This window comes from Tenrec ecaudatus, chromosome 13, assembly GCF_050624435.1.
Source record: "Tenrec ecaudatus isolate mTenEca1 chromosome 13, mTenEca1.hap1, whole genome shotgun sequence".
NCBI lineage: Eukaryota > Metazoa > Chordata > Mammalia > Afrosoricida > Tenrecidae > Tenrec > Tenrec ecaudatus.
The window spans coordinates 52777157-52795602 of NC_134542.1; the positions used below are offsets into that span (position 1 = coordinate 52777157).

The 18446-nt window shown below is 38.3% G+C and overlaps 1 protein-coding gene across 1 annotated transcript in view; it reads right to left on the reverse strand.

Moving 5' to 3' along the window:
- The window catches only part of FSIP2 (fibrous sheath interacting protein 2), an 83155-nt gene that overhangs the window by 15922 nt on the left and 48787 nt on the right, over positions 1–18446 (reverse strand). The window contains exons 15-16 of the mRNA XM_075529075.1: positions 15955–18398; positions 1585–10982 (exon numbers count right to left, since the gene is read on the reverse strand). Coding sequence (XP_075385190.1) covers positions 1585–10982; positions 15955–18398 — 11842 coding nt within the window. The remainder of the gene's footprint in view (positions 1–1584; positions 10983–15954; positions 18399–18446) is intronic.

Below are 18446 nucleotides of genomic sequence, written 5' to 3' on the forward strand. Positions count from 1 at the left end.
TTTTTGACTATTTGTGTTGAGAATAGAAAGAGGTTTTAAAAAGAGTATCTTTCGAAAGGGCTTTGGGCTTTGTTAGTATATGTGTCTGAGCGCACAGTTACCTTTGATACCCAAGGGTCACCGTGATTTGGGATTAAACTCAACAGCTAAATGAAAGCATATCATATATTGGGCTTTCAGACTAATGTTGATGACTTTTGCCGAAAGTAAAAAGGTACTAGTGTAGAACATTACTTTTTAGAGTTTAAATCTTCCGTGTTTGTTGAAGCACCTATTGATGATGATAATACAGGATTGCAGCCTTCAATATAGATGACAACATAAAACACAAAAATCCTCACAACTGGACCAGTCAGTGACATCATGAGAGACAGAGAAGAGATTGAAGTTGCCAAGAGTTTTGTCTCACTTGACTCAATGGTCCAGGCTCATGGAAGCAGCATTGGTAAACCTTCTGCACAAGACCTCCTTAAAGTTGGACAACAAGCATTTCACTTTCAGGTGCCTGATTCAAGCCATTGCATTTTCAATCACCTCAAATGCATGTGAGAGTTGGCCATTGAATTCGACAGGAGAAGAATTGATGCATTTGAATTATGGAGCTAATGAGGGATATTGAAAACACAATGGACTGCCAAGGAATAAACAAATCCATCATGGAAGAAGTACAGTTAGCATGTTCCTTAGAAGCAAAGATGCCAAGACTTTGTCTCATGTACTTGAAGCCTGTTATCAGAAAAGACCAGTTTCTGGAAAAGGACATTGAGCTTGATAACGTGGAGGGACATCAAAAAAGGGTAAAACCCATAGGGTATAGATTGACATGGTGCCTATAACAATATACTTAAGCAGATCAATAATGCTGGGGAATGACACTGGGCAAAATTTCATTCGGTTGTACTTAGGGTTTGTTATGAATGGAAACTAATTTGACAACTCCAACACTCATTTTTATGTTACATTGCAGCTCTCTTGAACACCTTCTGAAATCCTTAATAAGATATTGCTTTTTCTTACTTTCTTTTTTAAAATAATTTTATTGGGGACTCGTACAACTCTTATCACAATCCATACAATGATGGAATCAGGCATATTTGTACATACGTTACCTTCATACTTTTGTAGACATTTACTTTCTTTTATTATTTAATCATTTAACTGGGGGCTCATACAACTCTTATCACAATCCATCCATCCATCCATTGTGTCAAGCACATTTGTACATTTGTTGCCATCATCATTCTCACTGACTTTTCAAATAGGATTATAAACCCACTCAGTTTGGTTTTGCTATCAAGGGTCATGGACCTATATTCCTATTCTTCAAAATAACTTTAGTTCAACCTGTTTGGCTTATAGAAACTAGCATTCGATTTTTAACATGAAAATCAGAGCTGATAAAGGCAAGAATTCATAAGTCATAACATTGTCCTGAAATTGACCAGTGCACTCAATTCTCCAATTAGGCTGGAGAGAGAGCGAGAGAAGAGAGGGGCATCCCACCAGACCTATCTCAGGAAGACTATCAGCGAACAACAGCATCTTCCTGTTGACTCACTTTGTACCATTGTTCTTGACACTCACCTCAAAAGGCTTGACATCCAGTCGTCCTGTTTTATTCAGCGAGGGGCGTCTTTCTTTCTTTGCCTTTTCTTTCTCGGCTAAGCGTGTTGAGGAGTAACTTTTCCCACTCAATGACGCTCTTCTCAGTTCGGCTATGGTATGCCCCGTTGTTTTCAAGCAGTCCATCTTGATCTTCTCAAGTGGTTGCGTTTTCACAGAAAGGACTGCTAAGTGTTCTGAAATAATGGCTGGATCTATACTGATTGGTTTATTCTTAATGTGTGGAACTATTTTAACTGGGAATTCTTCAGTTGAACAGTGATACGAGCCTTCGTTCTCTACCTCAGGAACAATCATAAGAGAATGTGTTTGTGCCTTTTGAACAATTCGATCAGTGTCCAAATCTCGAATGAAATCAGCACTCAAATACTTTGGGCTACTTGTATTTAATGGAAAATTGGAAATGTTATGGACAATCAAATTAGCCACCTTTTGAGGTAAGACTTTGTTTGTATCTCTTATCTCGTGAAAAAGGTTTTCTTGAGAACCAGATTGTTGTAGTACATTACTGTAAACGGAATCAACAACTTGAGAAACCATCTCTGTACTTTGTTGATTTAAAGGATGTTCTTCAGGATCTGCAGCTACAAGGCTAATGTTACTCTTTGAAATTTCTGCTGTGACAGATTTTGTCAGTTGGGATGCGAGTTTATTTAACTCCGGCTTTGAGATATTCGTTTTCTCATTTATTGATGCGCTGGGCACCCCTATTAACTTCGCCAAGAACAAGGCCAGTGTTTCCTCTACAAACAGAGCATCAAGCACAGCACCTTTCCTGGAGAGGGGTTTTTCCTGCGACTTCATTTCATTAATAATTCCAATCACTTTTTCCATAATCTTGACGGCTTCTAGAACCAATTCTGAGTTTGAAAGCTCTTCCTCTACTTGAGGTTGAAATTCTGAGTTAGAAATTTCTTTTACCATTAAACAACCTATTATGTCAGAAAGGACACTACTCTTACTCAGTAAGTCTTTAAATACAGAATTATGTGAGCCAGACAAGTTTAAGACGCGAGTATACACAGAATTAACTACATTTTCAATAGTTGCATTATCAGCACAAGGTATGGTGGGTGATTCCTTGGCTGGACGTGTAAGTTTAATCTGACTTTTGGAGATAAATTCTTGGACTGAATTTAAAATTTTTGAGCTTATGTTTTGCATTTCCATTTCTAGAGACTTGGTTCTTCCTTTGTTCACTTTCGGCAGCTTAGAAAACAGCTTTGATAAAAATTTCACCGTGATGTCTTCTAGTATGCTACAAGACAGCCTGTGAGCATGTGATGTTGGAGGATGGGGGCCATCAGTCGTTTGGACAACTGTTTGGAGGATATCTTCAACTACACAGTCAATTTCTGCACACTGACATGGAGTGAGCTCCCCAGAAAAATAGTTCTGCAACTGATTGCCAGCCACTTCTCGTAACACCAGGTCAACTATGGCGTCCGAAAGGATTCGGCAGCCACTGGTGACACAATTTTGAATAATCTCTTGAGAGCCAAACTGTGGCAAGAGATTATTATAAATAGATTGAACTACTAATTGAGCAATTTCATCATCGTTAGGATGTAAAGATTCTACATATTGTATAATCATATCTTCATCTTTAGCAACTTTCGCCATAACTGTACTAACTAATTTCAGTTGAAGAAAATCCAGTTCTGTGAAAAAATTGTTCTCAGCCGCTTCTGTTTTGGTATTGGAGTCTGTGGGGAAAATTTTATATAAAAGAGAAGAAATTACATCCTCTAAAAATCGATGAGGCAGCATTATTGTATAGGGCGATGATGTTTGGCATTCTTTGTTGGCTGTGTGGGCCACTTTTTGGATCTTTTTGACAACATCCTTAGATTGCAGAGGCAAACACGCAGACGCGGGAACTTCATCACCAAATACCAAGTTCAGCTGTTGATGAAAGATTTCATCTATCACAGCACTGGTTAGCCTTCTTGCTAAAAATTCTCTATCCGTGTTTATGTTCTTACAAATGGAATCTTGAGACTGATATTCCTTCAAAATCTTGCATATGGAAGAGTGAACAACTTTATTGACCAATGCTTTATCAAGTGCTGGCATTTTGTCTATAAAAGGCAGTTTATTGGTAGAGGATTCCTTCGTCGGTTTCTGCCCAGGTGCTATCTTATCCGCAGTTATCATCATGATGCTAGACGATGCTTTATCTGAAGTTGGTTCCTTTTGCTTGGGAGGTACCTTAGGATCTAATGAGACTTTACTTGCAGGTAGGCAAATCTGGTTTTTCTTCTCTGGCCTAAATACTTTAATTTGAGCATCTGAAAACTCCTTTAAGAGAGAATCCATCAATTTCATGGCTGTGTCATAGAGTAAAGCCGGATTTTCACCATCAGTTTCATTTTGGACATGATCATATGTTTGTGCTTCCTGTGGGGATGAAAAGATCAGCTTGTTAATCATTTCCATGATCACATCTTCTAAAAAACTGGCAGGGATGATTCTAGGTTTATTTTCTGGTGAGAACTGAAGACTGTCTTCTTTACCAGCTTCACTCTTCATCTCTTTAATGTGAGCTCTCTCTTCCTCTCTTTCTTTGGCAGGGACATTTTTAATAATTGAGGAGGATAAAGCTCTTGTTGAAACAGACTGTACGGAATCCTTACCAAACTCTTGAGTTATATGTAATGCTTTATCACCTGGGGAACTTTGGGATTTCAGATCATTTTCTTGTTCTTGAGAATATAATTCCAATACATTTTCATAAATATTTTCAGTGACATTTTGAACGCTTTCGCCATCCACGTAGTGCTCATCATTTGTAACAGCTTGAATGGCAACGTCTCTCCTCCCCTCACTGCCTAGCTTTTGGGTAAGTATGTTTTCTATCGTGATCTCCTTGTTTTTTGCATTGAATATGAAAGAAGGCATTTTAGGAGGCCTGCCATCATTTTGTGATAACCTTTCTCTCGTTTTGTTGCTCTTCTTTTCATGGTCTGTTTCAAAATCTGACCTTGGCACACTCATATCCACTTGTGTGACATCAGTAGCTACTATAAAATGTGTCCGTATCTCACCACCGGGACCTTCTTCCACCTTTGCGGCTGCTGGGCTTTTGCTCCCCGTTTCCTTGTCATCAGCTGTTACAAGTAAACCTGGCTGTCGAGTCGCCTCACCTTCCCTAATGCTAGAAGGATAAGGCACTTTTGGCAAAAGGCTTTCTTCCATTGCAGTTTCCATTTTACCTTTATGCTCGTTTATCTGACTTGCCACACCTGGCACCATGTTGCTTTTCAGAATGCTATTTACAGAGTTAAGTGTTGGATCAATGACAGCCTTTTGCATGGATTTCTCCTCTGTGATGGGGATTTTCTCTCTGCACACTTCCTCTCTCTCTGTTTCAGTAGTGTCCTCTGTATTTTTCTGGTCTAAGGCTGGAGTGGTGTGTTTATGTGACTCTTCTGGTAAAGTAAGCTGGTTCCCTTCTAAGCATCTGTATGCCTGTATGGCAGTGTCTTGTGGTAGGTGTTGAACTCTTTGGGTGATATTATCTGGATTTAGAAATGAAAAAAAGGTGGAAAACCAATCCCCTGAAAAAAGTGGCTGAATCTTGAAGGCCGAGATCGCCTTCTGAACTAGAGAAGCAATGCTTTCTATAAAACTATGGCTCTTGTCATCTTTCTGAATGTCGCTAGATCCGTATTTTCCTATGAACTGATCATACACAAAATTGGATATAGTATCAATGGTCTCTTTAGCAATTGGTGGGAAAGAAAAGATTTTTTCTGCATTTGGTAGAACTTTAATATCACATTTACTAAATTCCTCGATCAGAGAATTTGCAAATTCTATGGCCAAACTTACAATGTCTGACTCCGGCATTTCTTTTTCCTTAGCATCGTCAGCAACACTTTGAAGAGAATAAAATTTGCGCACAAGGTCAACAATTACATCTTCCAAAAATGTAGCTGAGTACAGGGAAGGTTGTGATTTTGCTTTATCAGATTTAGCAAGTGGAGAAACATGGCCACAGTCAGTCAAGTCACTGGCAGATGATTCCTCATCAGATAAAAATGGCTTTAAATGATGATCCATGATCTCTTTAATAATCAAGCCAGCGATTTTACTGAGAAACGAACCTCCTATTTTACGTGCATCCTTCTTCACTTCAGCTTGGAATTCGGACTTCTTCAAAATGTTGTTACATATGGAGTCAACCAAATTTTCAATCACTTCTACTTGCATAGTTTCCGCATTCTCCTCTGCTGTGGCAAGTCGGATCTCATGTTCAAAGATTTCCTTTATTATTTCGTCGGTCAATTTGGTGGCTGCATTTACAAATTCACAATCTGATGGCCCCTCTTTGTCTTTTAGCTCATTTGTTAGGTCTGTTAATGGGAACATATGCATTAGAAGCTTATAGATCATGTCTCGTAGAAGGGAATGTGGCAGCACAGTAACGAAGGATGGCCCGGCCTCGCTATCCTGGAGGAGGGTGTGCAGCACTTTTTTGATGATGTTGTCTGCTTTGGGGAAAGAATAGGAAGAATATGCTAAGTCTCCTGAAACTAAGGTCTGCATCTGGTAATCATAAATTTCTCCCAAGAGGAAGTGATATATTTTCCTTCCAAAACCCATAGTGTCACTTTGTATCGCCTTATGTACTTGAATCAGAGTCTTATATTCATCTAATATTTTTTCATAAATCAAGTTGACCATATTTTGAGCCATTTCTTTATATCCTTCTGTAAAACAGAGATTTTCATCCACGTCATCTACAAGCAAAATCTCCGATGTGGTGAACTCCAGAACAATCGATTCTACTAATGTTGTAACAGTGCCAACAGTCTTGGCTTTTGCTTTATCTGGGTTTTCAGCAGCCAAGACATCATGTGGAAATGCATAAAGGATTTTGCATAAAAGCTCGGAAATTACTTCTTCCAAAAAGACAGCTGAGTTCACAATGGAAGACAATTCTCTCTGTTTGGAATCGATTGCTTTCTGTTTGTAAGTTTGATCACCTGCAGCTGAAAGGGGAGTTTTGTCGGCAGATACAAATGACTGGAGGTGGTGATTAAAGATTTCTTTTATTATAAAACTTGCTATTTTGGACGCAGATATGTCGCTTATGCCTTTTTTATCTTTTGTAAGAGACTGGTATAGATCTGAATATGAAAGATCCCCATAAATGGAATCAATCATAGACTGGATATCATTTTCAGAAATCATGCTTTGTTTTTCACCACCATGTTTAATGATACATATTGCATGTTTTGAAATAATTGACATAATTTCATTTATCAGTTTCATGACTGTGTTACTTAAGTCTGACTGACTAGTAACTGAATTATCCATACTAGATGCCAATGAACTTATCTGAGATATAAGCTGAGTGACTATTTGTTTCAAATGATTATGTGATAACATAGTCGTATATGTTGTTGAAGATTGTTTTCGGAGTCTTGACTTCCTAATATCATACTTAACTCTGTTTATCAAAGTATCAGCACTGAGTTTGGAATGTAAATGATAAGGCAGTTTTGCTACAATATCTGGATGAATCTGGAAATCAAAGATTTCAGTCAGGATATTTCCAGTTATCTTCACAGCCAGTGCCTTTGTGTCAGTTAGAAAACCTTTACTGGACATGAGTTCCATTTCATATTCTTGCAAAACTTTGCTGTAAACTGTGTCGACAATTTTTACCACTGCATCTTTGTCTACTGGAGGCAAAGCCAACAGATCCTCAGCATTTTCTATGATGCTGACTTGGGCATTTGAGAATTCCTTGATTATCAAAGGTATTAGTTGGTTAGCTCTTTCCAATAATTCGTCTTCTAAGTCTCGTACAGATTTTGATTGCACAATCCCTAACAACCTGTGGAATACTTTGCTTAAAACCCCCGAGATTACATCTTCCAGAAATCGTGAGGAATAGACACTGGAGTAAAATAACTGTCTTCTCTCATCATCAGAATAAGTCCATGATGCAGCCGGTGTGACTCCTCCGTCCACAAATGCCTGAAGATGTTGTTGACAGATACTTTTAATAATAAAGCCTGCTATTTTATCAATGAAAACATCATTACCATTGGTGATGTTTTGCCCAATTGAATCTGGAGATGCAGAGTTTTGGGAAATATTTTTGAATACCGAGTCAACGAGATTCTGAACATCACTCTCTGAATAAACGGAGCTAGTTTCGTCTTCTTCTTTCGAAAATCGAATTTCATGTTGGGAAATTTTCATCCTAATGTCACTGATTAGATTTGAAGCAACTTCATTGAAATTCACTGCTGATCTCTCTTTTGGAGTTTCTTTGTTTGGAATCATGCTATACGTGGAAGGAAAAATTCTTGATAACAGTACTCTGATCATGTCCTCTAAGAACGTGTATGGAAGTAAGGTGTTATATGGAGATAAACCCTGGCCTGGCTTGGTAGATTTACAGATGCTACTTAGAATGTCCTGAGCAATGTTCTCCGCCATTGAAGTGGAATAGGGAGAATCTGGCAAGTCCCCGGATAAAAGGGGATGAAGGAGATAATCTGAAAGAGCAGCTACAATTAAGTTGGCAATATTGTCCACAAAAATATCATTGTCTTTTAATCCCTTGACATTATCAGGATCTAGCTCATGCTGTTTTACAACATTTCTGTAAACGGATGTGACTAATTTATCTACAGTATCTGTATCTACAGATGGGCGAGATGGCTCTTTATCATCATACATGGTGTTAATTTTTGCTTTGTCAAAATGGTCATTTATTGAGTTTACTATCTTCTGGGTCATTTTTTCCAGGTCGACTTCAGGACGAGACTTTGAAATGAAGATCTTAGATAAAAGTCTGCCAACGATTTCCTCTACAAATGCATCAGGGTAAGGAGCTAAGGGTGGCGGCTTTGGGGCTCCCTGCGCCTCTGTGACATCAAGGAGAACGTTTTTAACCATGTTAGATATTTCATCCAATGGGGTCTGAGGACGTGGCAAACTCTCTTCACTCAAAAAGGGTTGAAGATGATTTTCAATAATTTCCTGGATAATACAACCGGCTATCCTGTCAGCTATCACTGGGCTTTGGTGTATTAGACTTTTCTGGATTGAAACAAGAGAGTCAGACATTTGCAAAACATTACTGTAAACGGAATCCACCATCTTCTGAAGATTGTTTCTGGGATGCAGACAGTGATTATCATATAAAGTTAGCCAAATTTTATGTTTGGAGATGGCCGACAGAACCTTACTGATTATGCAGTTGGACATTTTGTTAACATCTGAACTCATTAAGTATTCCTTTCCTAAAGAGAAAGACTCGCTGGCTGGAGGAACAAGCTGAACTAAGAGCTTTCTGATAACGTCTTCTAATTGTGAGTGCGAAAGGAGGGTGCTGTAGTCTGTCGAAAACCGACGCTGAGAAGTAAACTCTTTCAGGCGACTCTGAAGTTTTTGCAATATGATGTCAGCTTCCAGAGGGTGAAACGCATTAAGCTTCAAATTCCCTTTAAGATAAGGTGGGAGTTGGTAGTCTAAAATTTCTAGCAGTATGCCATTAGTTATTTGTTCTGCTATTGAAGTATCATCATTTGCCAGAGCTTCAGAACAGCTCGCTTTCAATTTATAGTGCTGTAAAATGTCATTATAAATCGTGTCAACAATCTTACCAACAGTATCATTATCGGTTGGTGGAAAACACAGCCTTTCTTCAGCATTCCGTAAAACAGTGACCTGTGAATTATTAAACTCATTCACCACAGACTTGACCAAGAAGGCATTCCTTTCGTTGAGGGCGGCCTCAGTAATGTTTTCATTTGTTCCCAACAATGAGGTTGAGAGATTACAAAAGAGTTGTAAAATTATTTCCTCCAAAAATGTGGCTGAATAAACCTTCACATTTTTGCCTCCTGAATGTAGCACATTATCGATGGCCGTTGTGGTCACTTTTTTTCCTCCCTGTCTTATTAAAGGAGACGCAGGGGATCTTACTGGATACTGTTTGCTGAATGGTGCTTGTATTTTAGGTGTAACCGTATTGGAATTATTCAGGGGGGTTCTCAAAGGTTTCTTGTCAAAACTCACGAATCCTATTGAGTCACGATCTTGTAATTCGGTGAATTTTGGATTTGGGGCTTTGGGGAAACTAGACTGTTCTATTCTTGCTCCATACTTTTGGTGCATGTTTGCAAAAGGTGAACTTTCAGAGGCATGTTGACTACCATGAGATAGTTTATCCATCAATGATTTAACCAAGCTGTGGGAAAGAACAGTAAGCATAGAGTCTGATGACAGAGAATCTTGATCTATTTCCGCCAAATTTTCCAAAAAGTCTGACATGTAATCTTCCTGGAATGGTTGACGGTTCGATGCCCCCTGGCAATGAACTTCTTCACCTTCTACACTTTCAAACATTTTAAAGAGTTGACATCTTTCTGCTTCATCAGAAAAAGGGCCACTACTATCAAGGCAGCCAGCGCCTGTGTATTTTTCCAAAAGTGTTCTAATAAGTTTCTCACATATGACATTAAGAAGAAACACTGACTTTGGTGAGAGCCCCAGGTTATTTCCATGTGCGCTGTTGTCTTCCTGATTGTTTGGGCATGGGAAACTGGCCACTTTACCCAAATGCGCAGACACATCTGGGCAATCTTCGGGCAAAAATGTATCCAAAAGAATATTAAACACTTTCCTGACTACGTCTTTGGATTCATGAGTTTTTAGGCTACCAACCAGACTGTCTAACTTACATGCCAGATCGTTTAAATTGTTTTTTTGAATGAATTGATCGATTTGATCCGGTAACTTCGAGTCGGTGGCCTCAGTCTGTCTTTTCGTGCCATTGACTTTGTTGCAGGTGGCCGTGTTTGGATTACTGAGCATTGAAAATGAATTGTTTCTTCCATTGCTTTGAGGGCAACCATTTATTCCTATCTCTTTGGACAATATATGAATCACTCCTATTAAGAGGTCCTGAAAGAGATCGTCAAAATCCGTAGCAGTAACTCCGGGGCAGTAAGTATATTTTGTTTGTCTAGAAGTCATTTGCTGTGTAATTTCAGCCATGATAATATTACTATTAGATAGAATTTGAATAATGATTTCAGTAATGCTTAAAGCAAGTTCTGTAATAGGAATTGACCTGCTTTCAAACACATGGGAATGAATCGAAATAATCTTGTTAAATGCAACTTGGCTTTCCCACGCTATGACACTTTCTGTATCCTCTTCGAGATCTTCAAAAACTCGTGAAACCGTTTGCAAAATGACCAGCTCTGTAAGTTGTTCACAAAATTGACCAAGTGAAGAATTATTGTGTATGTTTCTTATAGGCTGTTTTGATTCATATTTTTTCCTTGACGACGTAGAAACAATAGAGATCATTTCTTCACTGGAAACTTAAAAAAGAACATATTGCTATTTTTAGTACACAGCATGAGAATTTGAATATATTGGTAACTATTAATATTTAAAATTTACCTTGGGAACATCTCTAAGAAAAGTAAAATCTAATAAAGTTAGGAATTGAGTTTCCATGAAATACTTATTTTACATGTTATGAAATCTATATTTTGGCTTGGAAATGGAGGAAATAGTGCCAAATCACTCAAATATATTGCCTCAATTTATGGCTCGATGAGATGTTTATGCACTAAAAATGCAGAAATCCTGTGTTAGAGAATAATTTCTAGGATTGGTGTTACATCCTAGCATGCCTCCAGTGATTTATAGATTCTTCATATAATTATTATTTTTTAAAACCTCTTAAGTCAAAATATTTAATTTTATACATTACTTTTAGGAAGCAAGGGAGTTGTGTTATATTATCAATCTGACTAAAATAAAAATATGGTAACTCTAGAAAGATTGAAAATGAACAGCAGAATGGTTGTAGTACTTTAATATCCACATCATAAGCCTATTTCTATCAAGTCGATTCTGACTCACAACTGTATCCTTTTATCTTGTCATAAATATGGTGGTGTATTGGGTTACACATGGGCTACTAACCAGAAACTAAGGACTGACTAAAAGATTAGTTAAGAAATTAGTCAAAAGGATTACCTTTGGACTACCTTTGGACTTGTTTTCATATATTTCATGTAATAGCATTTTCTTTAAAAGTTATGAAAATTTAGGTAACTGCAATTATTAATATGTTAAAATGATTTTTAAACCACTTATAGAAAGATTTATTCCAACCTGGATGTAGAATTCTATCACTTATCTGCCTTTTTTTTGTGACTTGTGTGTGGCTGTGATGCTGGAAGTTATGTCACTGGTATTTCAAATGCCAGCAGGGTCACCCAAAGTGAGAATATTTCAGTGCATCTTGCAAAGAGTAGACATCCAAGATGGACTGGCTCCCTACTTTGAAGGACAAAAGCCCCAACTGCTGAGAACCTTATGTATAACTTCCAAACATTGTCTGATCCTGAAAGCCCAAACAAAGGAAGCAGAAGGCAGGCCCCTCAGGTTGGAAGGGCACCCAAAACGTGACTGAGGAGGAGCAGATTTCCTGGAGGGAAGTCGCCCATGGTGATGTGAGGTGGGAAAGCCTATGGAAGTGGAGCCTTCAGGTGCTTCATTGGTGGATGGGGCAAAATTCAACGTAAAGAGAAACAGCTGCACAGGCTTCTAATGATCAGAACTAAATGCATAATGATCATTATGCATTTAGAAAAATAGGAAGTGGTCAGATATGAAATGGAATGCATAAAGATCAATACCCTAGGTATTAGTGAGCTTAAATGGACTCACATAAGCCATTTTGAATCAGGAAATCATATGGTTTCCTATACTGGGGATTCCACAATCGAGAGAAATAGGATGACATTTATTGTCAAAAAGGACATTGCAAAATCAATCACGAGATATAATGCTGTTGGGGATAGGGTTATCTTTATCTGCTTTCAAGGAAGTCCAATCAATACAGCTATAATTCAACTTTATGCACCAACCGCAAAAGCTAATGATGAAGAAATTGAAGCATTCTAGCAATGACTTCAGTCATAAAATGATAAAAGATGCTATCAAGATGCATTTATAATTGTTGGTGATTGGAATGCAAAAGTTGGAAACAAATAGGAAGGAACAATAATTGGAGACTTGGTGATAGAAACGAAGCTGGAGATCACATGATAGAATTTTGCAAAACCAACAACTTATTCATAACAAACACCTCTTGCTAAAACCAGACCAGGGGCCAATTGTGGAACAGACTATCAATTAGTTCTTATATGAGTTCAAGATAAAATGGAGGAAAATTTTAAAAGTCCATGAGAACCAAAATATGACCTGAAGTCTATCCCACCTGAATTTTGAGAACATCTCAACAATAGATTTGGTGCATTTTTCTCTAATGACAGAAGACTTTACTAGCTTGGAGAGGGGGGTGGGGAGGGGGATGACACCGAGATCAAAGTGGATAACAGAAGAAACTGACTCGGCACTTAATGATAGAGCAGCTAAAACAAATGGAAGAAAGGATGAAGTCTAAGAACTGAATAGCAAAATTCAAAAGGCAGCTTGAAACGACAGAGCCAAATTGTATAGTGAAATGTGCAAAGATTTAAGTTTGGAAAACATGAAAGGAGAAAAAATGCTCAGCTTATCTTAAACAGAAAGAACTGAAGAAAAATATTCAAGTCTCAAGTTCAATCTTCTCTGGGCAAAATATTGTACGATGCAGGAAACCGAATGAGAAAATGACAGAATACACCGAACCACTGTTCCAAAAGGAACTCGTAGACATCCCACCACTTCAGGAGATTGCCTATGAGCAAGAATCAATGGTGCTGAAGGAAGAATGCAAATGGCAGTGAATGCATTAGCCAAAATCACGACTCCAGGAATTGATGGACTACCCAATGAAATGTTTCAACAAGCCAAAGAAGCACAGTGAACCTTTACTCGTTCATGCCAGAAAATGTGGAAGACAGGCATGTGGCCAGTTGTAAGCCATCCATATTTGTGGCCATCCCAAAGGAAAGGTGCCCCAGTGCAATGTTCAGAATATAGACGAGTATCATTGATGTCTCACACAAGTTAAAGTTTGCTTATACATCCAACAATGATGGCAGCAGTACAGGGAATTCCCGAGGTCCAGGCTGGATTCAGAAGAGGATGTGGAACAAGGGATAGATCATTGAGGATGCTAGATGAATCTTGGCTGAAAACAGAGAATACCAAACAGATTTTAATTGCATTTCATTGACTATTTTAATTGCATTCCATAAACTATGGATAACCCTGAGAATATGAATTCCAGAAAACATTATGTACACAAGAACCTGTACCTGGATCAAGAAGTAGTTGTGGGGTCAAGAAAGATATGTATCAAGATTGTATGCTGTCACCATAATTATCCAATCTGTATGCTGCATCCAAGAGAAGTTAGAATATATGAAGAAGAGTGTGGCATCAGGATTGGAGGAAGGCTTATTGACTACCTGAAATATGCAGATGACCCAACTTGGCTTGGTGAAAGTGAGGGGGACTTGAAGCATTTGCTGATGAAGCTCAAGGATTCCAATCTTTCGTATGGGTTACAACTCAATGTAAAGAAGAACAAAATCCTCACACAAGTGCACCAATGTATAGCTTCATGATAATGGAGGAAGGGTCGCACTTGAGAATGAGTTCGTCTAGCTTGGAGTCACAATCAGCGCTCATAGAATCAGCGCTGAAGAGATCAAAAGACAGTTCATTAGGTAAATCTGCTGCGCAAGGCTTTCTTAGAATATTGAGCAACAAGGATGTTGCTTTGAGAATTTAGGTGCATCTGACTGAAGCCATGATACTTTTATTGGCCTCATATGAATGTCAAGGTCGGACTTTGAATAAGGAAGACAGGGGAAGAATCCATACACTTGAATTGTGGTGCTGGAGAAAAATAATGGAAATACCATAGACTGCTAAAAGGACAAACGGATCTGTGTTGGAAGAAGTAAGGCCGGAGTGCTCCTTAGAGGCAAGGATGGCGAGACTTTGTTTTACAAACTTTGGGCAAATTGTCAGGAGAGACAAGTCCTTGGAAAATGACATCTTGCTTGGTAAAGGGGTTGGGTAGCAAAGGAAGGATAAGCCCTCAACCAGATGGGTAGACCCTGTGGGAGCATCGTTTGGCTCATGTATAGGAACAATTGTGAATATGGCACAGGATAGTGCAGTGTTTCATGGTATTGTGCATCGAGTAGCTATTGGCTGGGCATAACTCAATGGCATCTAACAACAATCATAGCAGGATGTGGAATGATATAAGGCTTTGTGGAAATCGGGGATTGTAAGCTCGTCTTCTAAGACTAGTTTGCATTTAGTCATGCATAGGCGAAGAGGGTAAGAAGAAGTTTGTTCTAAGTGAAAAAGAGCAAAAGTGCTGAAGGATTATGGAGATGGCCGAGAATACAAAATAGATTTGATTTTGTGAAAGAGACAATTACCAATGGAGGAAAAACATGGATCACTTGCTATTGTGCTGTTTGACTGTGCCAGTGGACTGTGATTTATCATCTTGTGGCAGCAGTGACTCAGATGTTTTCACTGAAATCTAAGGAAGATAAAAAACCTCCTTGTACAGGTGATGGGAATAGGTAGTAAATGTTCTCCTAAATAATCAGTGTGCGATGTATCTGGACCAGCAATGCTGCAACCCACTGAAAATAGTGATACATTTATAAATAATAAAATAAACGAATGACAAATAATATATAAAAATTATAAAATAACTCGTCATCCAGTTTAAATCACTACATTGTTTATTGTTACGCTGAATTTTATGAAATTAGAATAATCAGTCTTTTAATAATAAAGACAAATCAGTATTTCCTGGGAAAATGATGCAAATGATCTTGTTTCAGAGTGGGTTTAGAGTATTAATGCCTAAAAGGAATTAAATCTGAATCATGGCATATCACATTCTTATAAAATGTGAGTGATGGAGAGTTGAGTTTTGACTTTAAAAAGAAGTTTAATTGATAACTTGCAATTATTTAACCATAAAAGCATAGATTATATTGTCTTAAGTAGTAACACAACAACAACATAATATTGAAGGAACTCAAACTCCATGTTCAAACAAATCCATTTTCTCTCATCTGCAGATATGGAAAAACTAGGCATCACACCTCCCTCTTCTAGTTCAAACCATATAAACATTCAACTTCTTGAGTTTATTTTTTGTTTAGTTTTGTTGGTTTGCTTTTTATATCCTGACAAATTAAAAAGTAACAAAGGCATAAACCAAGGCCATCTTCAGAAACATACTGAGTACAGTGCCTCGGAGAGAAGGTACATTTTTTATTCTTAATCATTGACTTTCATCCCCTAAGTATTTCCCTCTTCGTTTTATGGGGGTTATCTAGTTCTTACCTATAGTTTCAACGTTCTTGAAATGTGTGATCACAGACCTGGTGACGTGTCTTGCTATCAAATAAATTTCATTTGGACCAAGTTCATGATCAGCAAAAGCAATGACTTCAAGGTCTTCCAGAGATTTCATTCTCTTTATCTTCACGGAATTTTGTCCCCATTTTTGCAATAAAGGGAAATCTCTGCTGGCTTTAGACTTTTCGTAGTCCTCTTCCACCATGCAGTTAATTTTTTTATCCCACATTCTAAGCAAATTTTCCTCCTCATTTGTTTCTTCCTCCGGTATTCCAGACAAAGGGCTTTGATGAGACATGAAAAATGGTTTAATTGTTTCCATGCTTTCCTCAGTGTGTGGTTGACTTGGAAAGCCATAGCTTGACAGGACAGTGTTGACAATGTTTTCGGCAGCTAAGCATATTTTGAGTGGAGAAACGCTTGTCTCAATTTGTGTTGACTCCTCAGCTGGTTGTAGGTTTTTATAATGAAATGCTCCTGGACTTCCACTCTTCTCTTTTTCGATGAAAGACATGGCTTGCTGTAGTGCTGTCTCTGTAGATTCGTTTGCTTTCTTAAAGAGCTTATTTAAGACACTGTCTCCGGGGACGACTGCGTTCTTTCCTCTCATGGCTTGATCGTAATAGACATAGCTGTGGCTTTGTTCTGTGTTTCTAGAGAGCGATACTGTTGTATTTGAGTCAAGCTTTCCCACTAACTCTGAGCTTTGAATTGTGTTTCCAACATATCTGACATATGTGGGTTGATTCGATGGCGGCCTATGCTTTTTCTTCTTATCATCTTCTGAATAAAACTCCACGCCAGGTGCACTGACCTGTGGAGGGTTGCTCCTGGAACTAGTCCCCTCTAAATCTGATGCGGACATTTGAAGATTTCTTGACAATTCAACCTGATTAACAATGTAGACATTATTGACCCCTTGGAACGTATTTTCCTTTGGAAGATATTCTATCAAAGACCGGTTGAAATGTGCGCATCGGTCTATCAGTGTGCCAATGATTTCGCTTGCTATAATGTTCTCTTTCAGTGAACTATCCGAAGCTGGTTCTTCTTCACTTATTTCTTTGTCTAGCTTGTTCTTAATTATACCAAGCATGTCACTGATAATATTAGTAGCATATGTAAGTAATTCTGAGTGGAATACATGAACCTGTAGAAAAATATTCTCCACGTTTTCCTTTGAAATAACAGCAGCTGACTTAGGTTCATCAGAAAATTTTCCCACTGGTTGTAATTTGGGCCACATCTTTTTGCTTAATAGTCTCTGTTGGACAGGAAAAAAGCTTTCTATTGGCATTTTCACTATTTCAGAAAATTCATATTTAGAGATATGTTTAAATTGCAAGTCCACAAATGACTCTAACATGTTTAAAACCCTTTCCGCAATCTCTCGAACAACTCGATGGCTACAGTCCAAAGAATTTCGGTCTCGAGACATGAGGTTTTCAATCGCCACATTGCCAGTTACGTGTTTCACCTTAACCCCGATGTGTTCTTTCCCGCTGGCTCGAGTGTCTTTACACTCGGAGATGGACAGCTGGGTCAAGAAGCACATCTGTAATTTTTCAAACAGCATTTCAACAATTTCTCTTGCAAACATATTAATTTGTGCTTTGAAATCTACAGTTCTCTTAGAAGTGTCTTGAGAATGGCTGTTGAACCTGCTTTCACTAGCCTCAAGAGGTGGCAAATTTAAAAGCGAAACAGAATACTCTAATTCTTTTGCTTTTATCGAAATTTCAGTTAAAATTGTCTCAGCCACCATCAGTAGCTGAAACGTTTCATTATCTGGGTCGTTTGATTCTATCTGCCATTTATCAAACATTTTTTTAAATATGCCTTCTTTCGGGAAAATCTGTTCCAGCTGAGAAGACACGTTCTCTAAGAAGAAGCACGCCTGCGGTTTGCTACGGAAGTCTGCGCCTAAACTCTCTCGCGGACGTTTGAGATCATCCAGATGTGAAGCTTTGATCGGACGAGTCCAATGCTGGTTATTGGTGGCGTATAATCCCTGCAAAACAGCACTGACTATTCCCCTTGCTTCCGTGATTTGCTCTAACGGCAAAGCTTGTATATTTACTGTTGCTTGATCTTGCTTGAACTTTTCAAATTCTTTCACAATTGCTTCTAGAATGCTACATATTATATTTTGGGAGTAGCCTTTTAATTCTGAAGTTGGTAATTTTATTTCTAGTATGTTTTTGGCATCTCCTGTTGACAGGCTATGTGGTAATCCAAGGACCGTCTTGGCTCGACCGCATCTTGGAGTGTTGTCTCCAGGAGGGAGCTTTGTCTTATTCTTGACCTTAGCTCCACTAGGTCTTGGGTGTGACTTTATTCTAAATTTCGATAGAGAGGTCATTTTTGCTCTTGCTTTTAAATTCGCTTTAAGATCTGGTTTGGGGCCATCTTTAGGACTAACTTTGTAGCTGTGTAATCTTTGAGAGTACATGCCATTAGAACAAGCTTCCAGGGAC